The 16,796-nt window shown below is 32.4% G+C and overlaps 1 protein-coding gene across 4 annotated transcripts in view; it reads left to right on the top strand.

The window, feature by feature from the left end:
* Positions 1-16,796, top strand: part of LRRIQ1 (leucine rich repeats and IQ motif containing 1) — a 237,314-nt gene that overhangs the window by 68,464 nt on the left and 152,054 nt on the right. For all 4 annotated transcript variants that reach the window (XM_062202044.1, XM_062202046.1, XM_062202042.1 and 1 more), the window contains exons 11-14: positions 2,679-2,872; positions 3,368-3,495; positions 8,741-8,814; positions 11,468-11,561. In XM_062202044.1, the coding sequence (XP_062058028.1) occupies positions 2,679-2,872; positions 3,368-3,495; positions 8,741-8,814; positions 11,468-11,561 (490 nt within the window). The remainder of the gene's footprint in view (positions 1-2,678; positions 2,873-3,367; positions 3,496-8,740; positions 8,815-11,467; positions 11,562-16,796) is intronic.

The raw sequence follows: 16,796 nt of genomic DNA, 5'->3' as shown, positions 1-16,796 counted from the left end.
GAATATAGACAATTTTTATAAGCAATAATTGAATGGGAAAATGGCCATTTCACCCTTATACAATAAATCTTATCCCTTGTAATTTATAATATAAATTTAACCTATATTTTAACTTAGTCAAATATTTGAGAGGGCAGAACAGTTTATTCCTTGATAGCAACAGGTAATTTCTCTATCATAAGTACTATTTTATATTATAGAAAAATGTGAGTACTTCTCTATTGATTGTAGATGAAAATTTCAAATATCAGAGTGGTACACAAATTTGGATTTTCGTTTCTTCTTTTCTTTTATAGGTATTCCATGCTTTTCTTTTGTGTTACATATTTTAGTTCCCTTCACAAGAAAATTTACATTTTGGCATAAAAATGCTTAAAAAGTAATAGAAATTGCATTTTTATAAGAAATAACCATGCATATCACTAAGTTACTTTTTTGACTCAGCTATTAGAGATACTACAATTTTGAAATAAATTTTTTTAAATGTGTCTCTGAAATATTGTATAATAAGTTCATAATCCTATTTAATTATCTGAATTTTAAAAATATGATAAAAGTTAGATTTTCTTGTGAGATCTTGGTAATATTACATGATTATTCCTTTTATTCTTCCATCTCAATATAAGAGTCTACCCTTTTTTTGCAAAGCAATATATATTCAGAAAAAATCTTGGGTAAAATTTCTAAATCACTTCAGGATAAATTTATTAATAAGTTCCAGATATTTTATATGCATTTTGGTTTCTTTTAAAGGTTGTCTGTTTCAATAAATTATTAAATTCCTTTCTTGCTTTTTAAAATGAAAGCCGATATGGGGCTAACATTTTGGTACAATAATAAAGCTGCTGCCTGTGACGCCAGCAGTCCATGTTGGAGTGCTAGTTTAAATACTGGCCGCTCCACTTCAATCCAGTACTTATGCTAGAGTGCCAGGGAAGGCCACAGATGGTGGCTGAAAGTCCTGGCTTCTGGCTTCAGTCTGGCTCAGGCCTGGCAGTTGCTGTGGTTTGGGAAGTGAACCAACAGGTGGAAGATCTCTGTCTGTCTATCTCTGTCTTCCTCCCTCCCTTCCTCTCCTTCTTCAGTCACTCTTCCTTTAAAATAAACAAATCTTTAAAAAAAAATAAATCCTCAAGGACAAGGACACAGTTGTAAAGGCTTGACACCAGTAATTGAGTTTTGAAAAAAGCTACTTCAAAAGAGTATAAATAAACAAAATTAAAAAACAAAAATCTTATGTGTGTTCTAATATTGAATTGAAAAAAAAATTGTGAGAGTTTGACAAGAAAATTGGAATGAAGCACAGCTCTCCAAGATTTAGCCTCACTGGCTCCCATGTATATGATCCTCACGGAAAATATTTCACTTACTCAAGGCCTTAAACTTTATTTTCAGTTTCAAGAATTACTTATTTTAACTAGCAGAGTAAGACCTACACAGAATATATATGACTAGGCTCTAAACACACACACACACACATATGTACGCGGAGTAGGACCTACATACACACACATATATTACACAGAATAGGACCTAGACACATACACACACATACACACACACACGAACATTTTAAAAAATGCATTTATTTATTTTAAAGGCAGAGTGACAGAGAGGAAGGAAGGCCAGGAGAGAGGGAGGAAGAGAAATAGCCTCGATCTCCTGGTTCACCCCACAAATGACCTCAACAGTCATTGCTGTGTAGGGTTTATGCCAGGAAGCAGGAAGCTTGATCAGAAACTCTGTAGTCAGGACAGATCAGGCATTCCAATGTGTGATGTACCATTGCTGGCAGTGGCTTAATGTGCTGTGCCACAGTGCCTGCCTCTGAATAACATTTTCTAGATATTTAATATCCTCCATGAAGCTTTTATAGACTTCTTTGGCTGTTCTTTTCAATGCTAACTCCTGATAATTCATTTAAACAACCTTTGCAGTTTTTATTCTTATAACTTCTTAGGTGCAGTTGCTAATATTTCATTGATTCTTATCCCATTGTGCTGAATTCATTTGGAAATTTTTTTTTTTCTTGACAGGCAGAGTGGATAGTGAGAGAGAGAGACAGAGAGAAAGGTCTTCCTTTTGCCTTTGGTTCACCCTCCAATGGCCGCCGCGGTAGGCGCGCTGCGGCCGGCGCACCGCGCTGATCCGATGGCAGGAGCCAGGTGCTTCTCCTGGTCTCCCATGGGGTGCAGGGCCCAAGGACTTGGGCCATCCTCCACTGCACTCCCTAGCCACAGCAGAGAGCTGGCCTGGAAGAGGGGCAACCGGGACAGGATAGGTGCCCCGACCGGGACTAGAACCCGGTGTGCTGGCGCCGCAAGGCGGAGGATTAGCCTAGTGAGCCGTGGCGCCGGCCATTTGGAAATCTAAAGTACATGTTCCAGTGATAGAAAAATGATGACCTAATATTCTACATGCAACTTTAAGCTGGAATTACAAATTCAAGATCATTAGAGTATTTGAAAAATGTCCTTTCTTAAAAAAGGGCTTTCTATCTATTCCCTGTTTAGTTAAAAATAAAACATTCAACATCCAATGTATATCTTTTAATATGTAATTCAATTTTCAGTTGAGACATGTCATTCAAAAAGATACCTCTGAGATGTCAGTTTAAATAATAACACATTTGAGTAAGAATGTATGATACAAATGATAGTAGAAAATTTTTCTTCCAGGTGGTTTAGAATCTTTGAAAAATCTTCAGCAACTAATCGTGGACCATAATCAGTTAATTAGTACAAAAGGTCTTTGTGACACACCTACCATTATACACCTGGATTGCTCATATAATCATCTGACTGATGTTGAAGGCATTGATAATTGTGGGCTGCTCCAAATATTGAAGTTACAGGGGAATTATCTAAGTGAGGTAATTTCTTTGAATTAATTGATTTGTTATTAATATACTTTCTTTCTGATAGAAATATCGACTATTCACTTTTAAAGCAATTTTGACTATTTTTTGTTTTTTTATCAGATGCATTTGCTTTTCAATTTGCTTTTAAATCTTCCATACATTTTTCTGCTTCATAAGTGATCAACAGTTATATTTTATAAATAAATAAAATGTCAGTTTTCATAGTACTAAAATATAATATATAACACATTTTCAGTTATGTTAGTGTGTGTAGGAACAAATTTATCCCTTATAAAATTCTAATTGTTTTGTCATGAAATGCCTTTCATAAGGAATATTAAAATTATGAAATTAATTAACAGAAATTGTATTTACATTAAAAGCCTCCTTTAGTGGCATTGATGATAAAGAACTTATCTGATATTTTGACAGATTTTATATTTTTAAATTTGCTTAAAAGACAAAGTATTTTGAATACACAAACTAATGAACCAAATTTAATTATAGCTTCCGTCCTTGGATAATCATGTTCTACTAAGGGAATTATACTTGGATGATAATAGCATTTCAGCTGTGGAAGCATTTTCTTCATATTGGCTGCCTTTATTACAAAATCTTACTATCTCTCAAAACAGGTAAATGCATACACTATTTAAGCAACAAATTCATTGAAGGATTGCTTAAAATAAATATGTGATGTTTATATACAACTGGAAAAGCTGGGTTTCTCCAGCAATTCAATGGGAATGCATCAAACTAACTTGGTACATAAATTACAAAGATAACCTTAAACATTTTGAGATATTAGAGGGATGTTATATCATAACCTAGAAGTTTAGCAGAATTTTAGTTATTGATTTATCTTCCTCATTTTGTTTCTTCTCAAAGATGTACTTGTAGAACTCAGGGTAGCTTTGTTTATAATTGTAAAGAATATAGTTCTCCGGAAAATACAGGAGGTAGTTAATCTAATTCAGAAGGATGTCTCATTCGTTCAAATGGTACCTATTAAGTCTTAGGGAAAAAAAAAAAAAAAAGATTTTTAACCTGTTCTCAACTTGCATATCTTTTGTAACTGTTAAGATGGATTTAAATTTGATTTCCCTAGGGATATAAAGTAACACTTGAAAAAAAAAATACCTTAACATTAAACTGAAATGTGTACCTGTCCCACAAAATCCATTTGAGACCAGCAAACATCTGGATCCTTGCAAAGAATAACTGTCTAAAACCAAAACAGGAGCAGAATACATGTAACTCCCCCTCTGCTTACTATTTAATTGAGAACTGTTTACTCTAATAAGATTAATTTGTTCATCAAAGGCACATGGAGTGGAATAAGAGGAACCACCTTTAACAAGAAATTGCTTCTTTGGGTTAGACTATGCTTACAAAACAAGTGAATAAAGACAGTCTAGCATGTATCTCCATTATTTCCCAAAACATATGCAAAGTTATCTCTCAATCTCGGCCACAATAGTGCTTGCACTTTGAGCAGGCATGTACTAGACTATTTGGCTTTCACATACGAAACTTTGATGATTGAAAACTGAATCTGTGTTAAAAAATCCCCTTAAATTGTTTTAATCAGATCTAAGATATGAAAGTTCAACTGTGTTTAAAAGTATATTTGCTCCTTGAAGTAGCTCCAATAGAAACACTGTGTAAGAATTTGGCTATCTATATACATGCTGGAGCTTTTCAGAATATTTTCCAGGTAGCAAATATAATTTTAAAAAGAAATATTTAGCTGTGTTTTGACCATACGCAATAAACCACTCAGGAATTGATATACATAGCACATTTTACAGGACTGATCTCAAACCATATTAATAAGCTTTAAAAATATTTAAAGAGATCAAAAATATTTAAATCATGAATGTATTATGAAAAATAATTTTAATTTATTTGGGCAATTTAAATAATCAAAGAAATATTATATGCCTAAAAATTAAAATAATACTATCTGATAGACTTTAATGCTATCAATATGTATAATCCAATATCAACCTAGTAGAAATTATATAAATTAGTGTACTAATTTTTTATAATTGAAAAAAATGATTGAGATAATTATTGCAAATGATCCCTATTTAATTTTGTTTGACTAGCCTTATAACATTGAAATATTGGCCTGGGGCTTGATATTTTGAGATATTAAAAAACACATGCTATATGTCCTTCAAAAAATATTTAGGGATAAAAGAACTCAATCTTTTATCTGTACAAAAAGTATAACTATCATTTAATATGCACTGTTTGTAAATTTTTAATAACACTATCACTTATATTTGACAGTATTTTGGGGTCTCTCAAAGTTCTTTACACAGGTAACTGTTTGCTGTTTCTGAGAGGATGAAGGGAGAAGGCCTAAGGGCATCAGGGAAAAGTGATGAAAATTGACATATAGAATAGTAAAATTATTCCTTTGTAACATAGTTTAAAAATGATCACCAATCTAAAGATTTTTTGAACACAAGCTAAATACCCTTAACTATGGAACTTAACCATCATAACATTATGCTTTTATATGTGCATTGGCTCCTAAAGAGTCATAGCAAGTTTGATAAAACACAAAGTCAGCCCATCTGGGATTGAAGTTTTAATCTATGGCTTATCAGTAAATTGATGTTGGACAACTCTCTCCTCAGTATTTAAGCCTCGCTCCCCCTCCCCCCCAACCGCCCATGTATGAAAATGTAATGATGCCTACTTTATCTATTCCTTGGACTTTAATGATGATACAAACATAAAATGTAGGTGAAGCCATTTTGCTATTTTGAGAAACATTTTATAAATGTGATACTTGGTTTTGTGGTTGGCCTAGCCTTTAAATTGCATATATTTTCCCTTAATTTTTGATAAATATTTTCATCACAAGGAAGGAATTATGTATCCATATGTTTTTTTTTTCCCTAACAAATGGAATACATATAAAGAATGGTACTTAGTACATATTGTTTGAAATATTTGTTTCATCCAGACTTCTGTTTTAAATTTTCATTAGGACATGTGACTGTTTTAAGTTTGACTCAGTGGAGCCCTGACTGGAAGACTCCCTGGCTTCATATAACTTTCTACTTCCATGGGACTCTAAATAGGAGCAGAAAATGGAAACTATTACCCATTGGCTGCTCATTGTACAAATCTTTTGCTTTTTGTCATCTTTGAAATTTATATCTTTTTAATGCCCAGGGCTAATGTGACAAGGTCAAATGGTATTAGGTTTTCACTAATGTCCTTTGTCTTTCTGGTTTGAATTTTCTTGGAAAAAAATATACACAGAATGTCAGTAAAAGGAAAAGTTCTAGAGGTTTGAATAAAGGATTCTACTATTAGGTTTCCACCGTCCTAATGAATAGTCATAAAGGTGAATGGATAGCCTGTTTTCTTGATTAAAATTTCAAAAGAGAAAAGGGTCATTATTTTAAATCAGGGTTAGCCAAAAAGACAAAATCCAATAATATTACAAAAATATTTGGTCAAAGCATTAATTTCTTGGATTTTTTTTTGCAAAGAGAATTTTTATTGATATTTAACGCTAAAACTATTGATGATTTTCATTTGATGTCTCACATAACCTGTGTGTCACTAAATCACTTACTGATTTAAAAACGAAGTACTCGAAAAGAGACAAAAATATATTCTGAAAGTCTTAATATATCGTTAGCTATGAATATTTCAAAATCCCTTAAGTAGAAGGACGAAGACTTAGTAGAAACATAGTATATGCAAGTAAGAATTTTCTTGTTAAAGAATACACTTAGATTTTTGCTTAAAATTGTAGATCTAGAATTAGCAAATGTCATAGATTTAAATTCACTAATTATGTACCAACAGATTTTCAGTTTTTCCCTTTCTCCTCTCATCGCTCCTTTACTTCCTACCTCTCCACTTTGTCTCTCCATCTTCCTTTACTTCCTGTTCCTTCCTTCCTCCAGTAAACTTAACCTTTATGTAAAAATAGTGAAGTGTAGGTATAAATATAATAATGGCCATTATTTTCTCAGTGTTTTGTTTATTAAATTGGATTTTTCCCTTAGAAATTATTTTCCTGGGGCAGTATTATATAAGTTTGATATGAATAGTAATTTTGTACCTAGGATTGGCAACATTTAGCAATATCTCTTCCAGCCTTGATATTTAGGCTACTTTTTTTTTTCTTCATCAGGGGTATCTTCTTTCTCTCTGCTAATGCAGAACAGAATAATACAAGAGAGGAGTCAAGGTCAATTTCAAGGGTTAGTCTAATGCCAGATCCATGAGGCTTCCAGTCATAGTGTTACTCTGTGAGCTTCTGACCTTGGAATAACAGGGCGTTTTGTTTTGTTTTGTTTTAACCATGGCAGGGGAATTGTAGAAATACAGAGATGAAAAACTGTGACAGGACAACTGGAGGGACAGTATTAGAAATAGGAAAGGAAAAGAAATACAAATTAATACATTCTTTTAAAAATTTTTTTTTGCCAGAGATACAACTTTAGATTAAGTATATTTTGAAGAGTTGTGTGATTTCAACATTTATTGGATGGGATAGTTCACTACTATTTTTTAAATTATAAAGAGAATATATTTTATGCAAAAAGGCTTTGCTTTGTAGAAGATTCAGATATGCTGACTTAACTTTAATCTCTAAATAACTACAGTGATTGATTATGTTACAGAATAACATAATCTTGTTATTCTCTTGGCTAGGTATGCAAAGAAACTAAAGTTAATTTTCCTTTCTTAAAACTTTTGTTTCCAGTGATGTACATATTTTTCAAATGATTTATGTGTCTTGCTTGAATTTATGTTTTAGAAATTTTAACTTATAGTTACATAAATTATAACAATTATTACTTAAAATTATTTTTAAAAAGTTTTAAGCAGTATTATTAGAATATTAACATGCATAATTAATAATATTGATTTAAATACCCATTATGTCTGCCAATTTTAAGCCTATTCTGTTTGTAAAATATTTTATAACATTTTCTTGGTTTCATGTCTTGTATGTTGAACATATCTCCAATTTGCAATTAAGCCCACTGTAACTTTGAATATTTACATCACTTAGGTTGGTTTTAGTGTACTGCAATCTAATAAACATGAATTTTTAAAACTGAAAAACAAAGCTGAAGATTTTAATCAGTAATGGTGTTGGAAAGTGAAAATAAGCTTTTTCTTCAAGTTTGTGCCCTAAAGGTTTAAGTAATGTATTTAAGCCAGGGAAAAAAAAGATAATAAAAATTTTCTGTAAATTTAGCCTTATTAAGAAACAAAATAATAACAAGAAGTCACTTATTTTTATTTATATGATAAATACATAAAGTCTATTTGTGATTGAATTTCACAATTCCGTAGTAATTTCTCTTTTAAAATAAATAGAAATCTTATGTTATAAATTCTTAGAGTTTGCCGGCGCCGCGGCTCACTAGGCTAATCCTCCGCCTTGCGGCGCCGGCACACCAGGTTCTAGTCCCGGTTGGGGCACCGATCCTGTCCCGGTTGCCCCTCTTCCAGGCCAGCTCTCTGCTGTGGCTAGGGAGTGCAGTGGAGGATGGCCCAAGTCCTTGGGTCCTGCACCCCATTGGAGCAGCGCGGTGCGCCGGCTGCAGCGCGCTACCGCGGCGGCCATTGGAGGGTGAACCAACGGCAAAAGGAAGACCTTTCTCTCTGTCTCTCTCTCACTGTCCACTCTGCCTGTCAAAAAAAAAAAAAAAATTCTTAGAGTTTTATAATTGTTGGGTATTTAGTAAATATTTAATAAATGTTATAATTGTATATATAATTACATAAACTATGGAATTATACATTTGTATTGCTATATAGTTACATTGATAATAGTAACAACAATCCAATTTAAAATTTTTATGAATTCTGTATTTTTGTTTTCAGTTTGACAAAAATTGCACCACTTTTTCATTTTGTTTCCTTGGAAAAGATAGACTTCAGCAACAATTGTCTTTCTGGTAAGTTTACAACAGTGTATAATTTGTTAAACTTTTGAGTTTCTGTTCCAAATATGATAAGGAGTTATTTTGAGTATATATGTGTTAATGGCATTTATAAATAAAAAATCTGTATGACATACATGCTGATATTAAACTATCCTTTCCACTTTTAAAATCATAGCAATTCCAGATCTTGATTTTTAGGCCTAGACAAATGTCCCAATTATATATTTATTTAAAAGTCATATGTGTATCTCCCAGGAAATGAATAGAATAATGAAAGTAAGTACACAAACATGTCTAACTTCTTTCTTAGGAGGTATACAAGAGTCATGAACTGAATTAACTTATTGCATCTGCCCCCCACACACATCCACTCCTAATCTAGATAGAACTAGTCTGACTTTGTCACTATAGGTTAATTTTGTCTTTATGTTTATGGAATCAACAATCCTGTTGTTTGTCTTCAGCTTTCCTTGCTCCGTATTCATATGACATTCCACTATATTGTTTTTATCAGTATTTACTCTTTCTTGTAATTGTTGTAATATATTAATATATCACAGTTTGTTTTTCCATTCACCCCGATGATCAGGATTTAGATTGTTTAAGATTTGAGGCTACTGTGAATATAACTTTGTTTTAAAAATTCTTGTACAATTTTTTTTTTGTGTGTGGACTTCTCTTGGTCAAGTGTTTAAGATAAAATAGTTGTGTGTGTGTGTGTTTAACTTTAAAAGAAACTAAAAAAAAAAATTTTTTTCCAGAGTTGTTGTAGCATTTTACAGCCCTGTCAGTAATGTGCGAAATTTCCAAATGCTCCATTCTAGTGTATTTAGTGTTTTGTTGTATTAACTCACTATGGTTTTAATTGACATTTTGCTGATAAAGTCATTTAGCTTTGTCCACATGTTCTTTGGTGGTTTCTATATCTTATTGTGTCTGTCTATTCAAGTGTCTCATAATTTTAAAGTATTGGTCATTTGCCTCTTCTTATTGATTTATAGATGTTCTTTATATATTCTGTAAAAAATCTTTGTCAGATATATGCCACGTAAATACTTTCTCCCAACTCTGTTTTACCTATTGATTTTATGAATTGTATATTTACATGAGCAGATGTTTTTAGTTTTGATGAAGTATTTCTTACATAGTTATTTTTATAGTTATTTTTCTCTATGTCTTTTGTAATAAATATTTTCCACCCACAGATGGAAAAGATAATTTCCTATGCTTTCTTTTAGAAGTTTTGTACTTTTAATTTTTCCAATTAAGTCTTATTCATCTTAAATTAATTTTTACATGTTATGTGAAGTAAATATTGAGTTCATTTTTATAAGAATATGCAGTTGTTCTAGCAACACTTGTTAAATACACTTTTTTTCATCACTGAGTTGCTTTGGCATTTTGTAAAATGTTGTTTTATGTTTGGTTCACTTTGGGATGTGCTTCTTTTAACTGCTTTCCTCTTTATAATGCTTCATATATTCCTGTTTATCTAAGTATAGAATAAATTTAACTGTGTGTGGTCCATTGTAGAGAATATTCTTTACTGAGTCTGTACGTTGTCTTCATTTAAAAGATGTTATATTCTGGTAGGAGTTAATTTATGATTTTGTTTTTATCAGTCGTCATTGCATTCTGTCTTTTAACATGTCATGTTAGTTTGCAAGTTTAGTGCATTTTTCTACTGCAGGGAATGGTGTTCATGCCTAATGCATAGTATTTCTGGGTACTATCTGAATCACTGAGATGCTCATTTAGGTCTCATGCATGAGAGGCTGCAACTCCAATACCTATCATTGCTGCGTGAATTTAAGCATTGACTTAGGACTCTTATCCCTACTGCAAGTGGTCTCTGCAAGGTTTTGCAATCTTGTTCAATGTGTGTGACAAGTAGCACTTTTCCAAGGATGTATGATCAGTCTTCATATAGGTTTCACAATGTGCTCTCTCCAACATATACATACAGCTTTTTAAAGTACTTTTCACCACAAATCCTAGCTTCGGTTTTACCTCCTTTAGTTTTACCTCCTCAGCTCAGCAAAGTAGACTCTGAGGCTCTTTTTTATGGCTTGGAAATAGTAACATGCCTCCAGGTAGAAAACTACTGCGATTGTGGAGTGATTGCATGTTCACCTCGAATACTTCACATCCTTTAGTGTCAGAGTTAAAAATAGGTGCTTTATCTATATATTGACCTGTTTGATGATTGTTTTCTGTAGAAAAGTACTTCAGTGTAAATTGTTGTGTACTGTACTCTAGATTTATTTATTTACTGTTTTTACCTTTGAAAGTATAATAGTGTCATGTAGTTCTTTTAAAAGGTATATGTTCAACTTTATCGTCTATCCTATTATCTTAGATTTTACTTTTTCAGATTCTGTACTTAAAATCTGGCATAAACTGTTCTGAATCCTTTATGCACATTATTTAATCCTATGAACTTTAGTTGTATAGCAGAGTGAGTTCATACAACTACAAGATTGTAGAAATACATAAGAGCAGCTTGTGTTCTCAAAACCATCTCCTTTAAAATTCATATGATATTCTGTAAGCAAAATAAAAATATTTTCTTTTAAAATCTTACCAAAAAATAAAATATTCCTTGATTTATGATAATTTTTACTTGTGATACCTTTTGTAAAATGATTCTGTTTATATTCTATAGATCTTACCAGTCTCATAAAATGTTTTGAAGCATGCTATTCTCTCCGTGAATTATCTGTCACTGGAAACCCACTTCTTCAAGAAATAAACTGGAGGTAAAGCAGCACTGTTGTGTAATCAGCTTTATTATAATTGCATAAAACACAATTTGGTGGAGATTATAAAGATTAAATGCTGAGGAAGAATTAATTTAAAATTTCAAAAGTTATTTTTTTAAATTTTGCTGAAGATGGTCTTAAAAACTCTTCAACTTAAATAAATTCTTGCATGTATGTGAGTTAGCATAAATTTAAAATTATAATTGTGATCCAAACCATTAACTATGTGACATGTTTAGAATGATATTGACATGGTCTTGAAATTTATAGAAGATATGTGTTGAGAAATCTTTTTTGAATATTATCTGAATCAAATAGCATGCTACTTTAATTATTTTATTTCTGATAGTAATTTAATTTTGTTTCATTTTCATGAGAGTGAATGTTAGTATCGATTTAAAAGTATGTATGATAAGCATGTGTGAACTCATATCTGTCTTTAGAATACTAAAGTACTTAGATGTAAGCCAAGAACATTTTTCTGTAATTTTTAAGTTTTTTTCTTAGAAAAAAGCTTCTTTAATTTAAAATTCTAGGGTGAGGATGATTGGCAATAATGTGTTCTATATTTCAAACTAGCTGTAATATAAAATTTTGAATGTTTACCACATAAGAAATTACATAGTTTTGATGGGATGAATATTCTAAATTACCCTGATTTGATCATTATATTATATACAAATATCAAAATGTGACATAGTCCTTATAAGTATGTATTATTATTATGTATTAATTAAAAATAAAGATACTCTCATAGTATACTAATAATATTTAACCCCCTGATCCACCAGTGTTTTCTTTTATTACTAGCTATTTTACAATACCGTAGATATAGTTAATTCAATCATTTTTATTTCAGTAATCTGATCACTGTATGCTTTGATGTAGTCTCATAGGTTTACTCCGCTTTGCTTTTATTGGAACACTTAACTCTATACATTATTAGTGTTCACAAAATTAGGGAAAAAATTTAGCCTTCTTTTTTTCAGATAATTTTTTTACCTCTTTGTCACCTATTCTATCTTACTAGGTCAGCAATTTCAATATTAGACCCCTAGATATTGTCCTAGAAGTTGCTTTTGCTCTGTTCCTTTATTTGTGTTTTTTTCTTTCTTTCTTTCTATACTTCACTCAATAGTTTCTATTGGTGTGTCTGCAAACCTGGCCAATTTGTTCAGGCAGTGAACATACATTTATGAACAAAGCATAGACAGGGAGGAATAGTAATTGAAAAACAGTGTTTGTGTGACACCTGATCCTGGGGCAGAAGCAGGCAACCCTTTTCCCAGATTTGGTGTCTGCAATATATAGTGGTGTTCAGGAAGAACATGGTTCTGCTGACATGCAAAGGAGTATAATACATCTTACGGAAGAATTAAGTCTGATTGTGTCTAGAACTCCTACGTCTGACTTAATCTGCCTGAAGAACAAGCTAAGACAGTTTAGGAAATGGCCTGTCCCATTTTGTCAGAGGCCTCTACAACCTCTGACACTGTATTTCCAGGAGTATTGATTTCCTAGGCTTTTTAGTTGGACTTTGGTGAAGAAGATAGCATTTTGCACCAAGTCAAACACAACCATAGTTTACTACTCATTGATAATTTGTGTATCACAGAAGTTGTGTATGTTTCCTCAGAAAGTCTGTTTTTGTTTTTTTTTTTTTTTCTTTTTCAAAGCTCAGTTTCCATATACATTTCTAAGGTTCACTCTGTTCTCTAGGAAAACCTAGTGGGATTTCACATATTGTAGAACAAAACATGTCAACTTCTAGTTTATAAATGCCTTGTCCTGGTGTACTTTATTGTGTGACATAGAGGAGAGAATATAACCTATTACAGCGGTTCAGAAATATCTTTGTTGTCAACTGGAAACCTGTCTTGAGTACAAAATTTAAACAAATGTAGACCTACTAAACCAGAACCTTGAGATGATTCTCAGTGGTTTGTGTTCTTAACAAGTCATTTATATGATTCTGTTGCACATTAAGTTTAGAAATCATTGTCTTTCTAAACAAAGACATTCTGCTCCTGACTTTACACTGTATGCTGCTGGCCAAGTGACTTAACTTTCTTAAGTCTCCAAATCCTCAGTGGTAAAAAAAAATCATAATCTCATGGAGTGGTTATGGAAATTTGAATGGTATGATATGCATAATTTGTCTAGAACAATTCCTAGAATATGATAAGCACACAAAAATACATCATCTTCCTGTAGTAACCTATCCTGTATTAGTATGATTTTGTTAATTTATCTAAAATACCTGAGGAACTTTATTGGAAAAGAAAAGGTTTCTTATAGTTTGCAGTTAGAGGCTACAGGATCACATGGCTGCATAGTCTGGAGTCTAATGGAGGCTGCTCATGGTGGTTGTGGAAGCTCAATCACTTGATGAGCCAGGTAGAAGAGAAAGAAAACCTAGACTGAACTTGAACTCAAAATAATTAACAGTCCCATGAGAGCCACCTTTCAGGGGCATACTCCCAGTGACCCCAAGACCTCCCAAGAGACATACCTCCTACCCACCACAATTAGATGCAATCTCCATCCTAATCCATCAACCATTAACACATCAGAGTTTAAATAGCTACATGAATTTGGGTGAGACAAATCCCCTTGTACCCATAAAACTTCATTACCATGCTAACCAGATAAAATATATGAGTTCTTATTCAATCACTGCCCAACACTCATTTAATCCTCTCAGTATCCCCAATGGAATAAGTATGTAATTTAATATAACTATTTATAATCCAGAAAACTGAGAAACAAACAAAGCTTGATCATTTCCCCCAAGATCATATAACCAACAAGTAGAAGGGCTGGAAAACAAACACAGTTTGACTCCAGAGATTGTGCTCTTACGTGTTTTATTGTGATGATCATTATTAGAGTCAGCAGACAGAAATGCTTCAGAGATGTGGAGAAACGTTGTCCATTTGGTTTAACCTAGAGAAATTGCCTTGGCTGAAGGGATAAACTTTATTTAACACCTCAAAAGGTGGTTAAAATTTGAAATCAAACTAAAATTAGAAATCTTTCTGGTGAAAGAAATATCCATGTAAAGGAGAAAACATCAAAGATATAGTCAGGCTGTGATGGGTTGTTCAGCTTTGGCCTGGTGCATCCCTGCCTTTTGTGGCCATTTGAGGGATAAATCAAGGAATGGGATCCCTCCCTGTCTGTCTGTCTGTCTGTCTCTCTCTCTCCCTCCCTCCCTCCCCCCCTCTCTCCCTCTCTCTCTGGGAAATGATTGTCGATTGTAGCCCTTGTTTTTACTCCTGTGGAATTTTGTCTTCCTACTTTTTACTTATTGAATACTATGATTAGTGGCCGATTAAACCTGTGAATATAGAGTGGATTAAAATTATGTTTTTGCAAAAACAGATTAAGAGAAGAGATGGAGGGAGAAATATTGACAGGGAGCAGGGGAGTGAGGGAAGTGTAGTTGTCTTCTTGGAACTGTACCTATGGAATACATAAAATTTGTTCTCTTTATATTAATTTAAAGTTTTAAAAAAATTGAAATAGACCTAACTGGAGGTACTTAGGACACTGAAGGCATGCTCTAGGAAGGTGTTTCCCCCAAAAAGGCTATTATAAAATCTTGATTTGAGGCCAGCTACTTTGCTTGATTCCTGGCTCACCATGTGATCTCTCCTTAGCACGTGCTCTACCACTCTTATCATAAGCCAAACAAATGGGACTATCTGATCTTAGACTTAAACCTTCAAAACTGATCCAAGTAGCTCATCTCAGGCATTTTGTTACAGTAATGAAAAGCTAATAAAGCAGCTGATATTATTTTTAATGAAAACATTGGACAGGTTATTTTAGATAAATCTTTATTTTCTCTAGTAACTATGTGGACAAAATATGTGATAACAAGTGAAAAATCAATAGTTTTCCTCATTATTTAATGTCTTTAGGGGCCATGATTTTTCTCTTGGTACTGAACTGTTGGCAACAGAACTTTAATTCTCTTGATGATCCTATGTCCCTTCCCATCCAAACAGCTAGTATATGATTAGGTAAAACAGCTAATATCTGTAAACTATGTTTTTGAAACAACTGTTTAATAACATCATGGAAGAAAATAAATAATATTTGTATTATAAATATGTATAATTATTTGGCTTGTATAATTTCTGTTTAAATGAATTTTTCTGGGCTAGAATAATCCCAATCTGAAAATTTTACCAATTTCACTTAGATCAGTTGGCCTAGTGTAGCTTTAATTATTCAAAGAAGTGATTCATTTATCTAAAGGATTTAAAATCCAAAAATCTTTAAAATGTGGACTTGTTAATGAAAGGTCAACTGAGACTTTAAGCAGTATGTTTCAATGAACTTTACATAACCCCTTGCTACCAACAAAGGGATTAGTTATAGATTTTCCCAATTGGCTTCTTACTTTCAAGTTTAGCCAGTGATAACACTGACAAAACTGATGTACTAAAAATTTTCTTTTTAAAACTTAATCCACTGTCTCAGTTTGAAATCTCTTTTGGGAATTAGTTTCATTCACTAATGATTAATAAGGCTTCTTAAGTGACAGAATATTCACCAGGAAGTTTTCACTAAATGAAATATTGATTCAGCCCTTGACTAGTAGGAGCCCAGCTGGAAAAACTAATGTTGGGAACTCATAATATTCTTATACTTCATTTTAAACATTAATTCACTAGTTTCAGCTCTTTGTTCTATATTCATCATAGGCTCTATAGGTCTATGTTTTGAACTAAAGGCCAACCCCTGCACTGTTATCTTGTGCAGGCCAGAAGATTATCTTTTATAAAAGAAATTAAAGAACAAAATGTATAAAATAAAACATTCAATCCAATATAGATGGAAATCCCAATTTCAACGTGTTATTATAATCTTGAAAATTCAAGCAAACTGTTTTTACCAAAAATGTTTCAAAATATGTGAATTATATAAACCATTTGGGTAATTTTTAATATCAAATTACTGAACATATCATCAAAGTGTTCCCATTGTAAAAACTCAAGCCTTATTGAACCACATTTTTTTGTTGATTGCTGCTTTCTACTTTTTTGAGTTAAATATTTTTTAAAATTAATGTGTACAAATTTCATGTATTTTATATATAAAGATTCAGGAACGTAGTGACACTGTCCTGAGCTACCCTCTCTCACACCCACACTACAATATGTCTTCCTCCTCCCTCTCCTATTCTCACTGTTAATTTTTACAAAGATTTATTTTCAGTTT

The sequence above is a fragment of the Lepus europaeus genome, chromosome 10, assembly GCF_033115175.1.
Source record: "Lepus europaeus isolate LE1 chromosome 10, mLepTim1.pri, whole genome shotgun sequence".
Taxonomy (NCBI): Eukaryota; Metazoa; Chordata; class Mammalia; order Lagomorpha; family Leporidae; genus Lepus; species Lepus europaeus.
The sequence above is the reverse complement of the archived record's forward strand: the minus strand, read 5'-3'. Positions and strand labels throughout refer to the sequence as shown.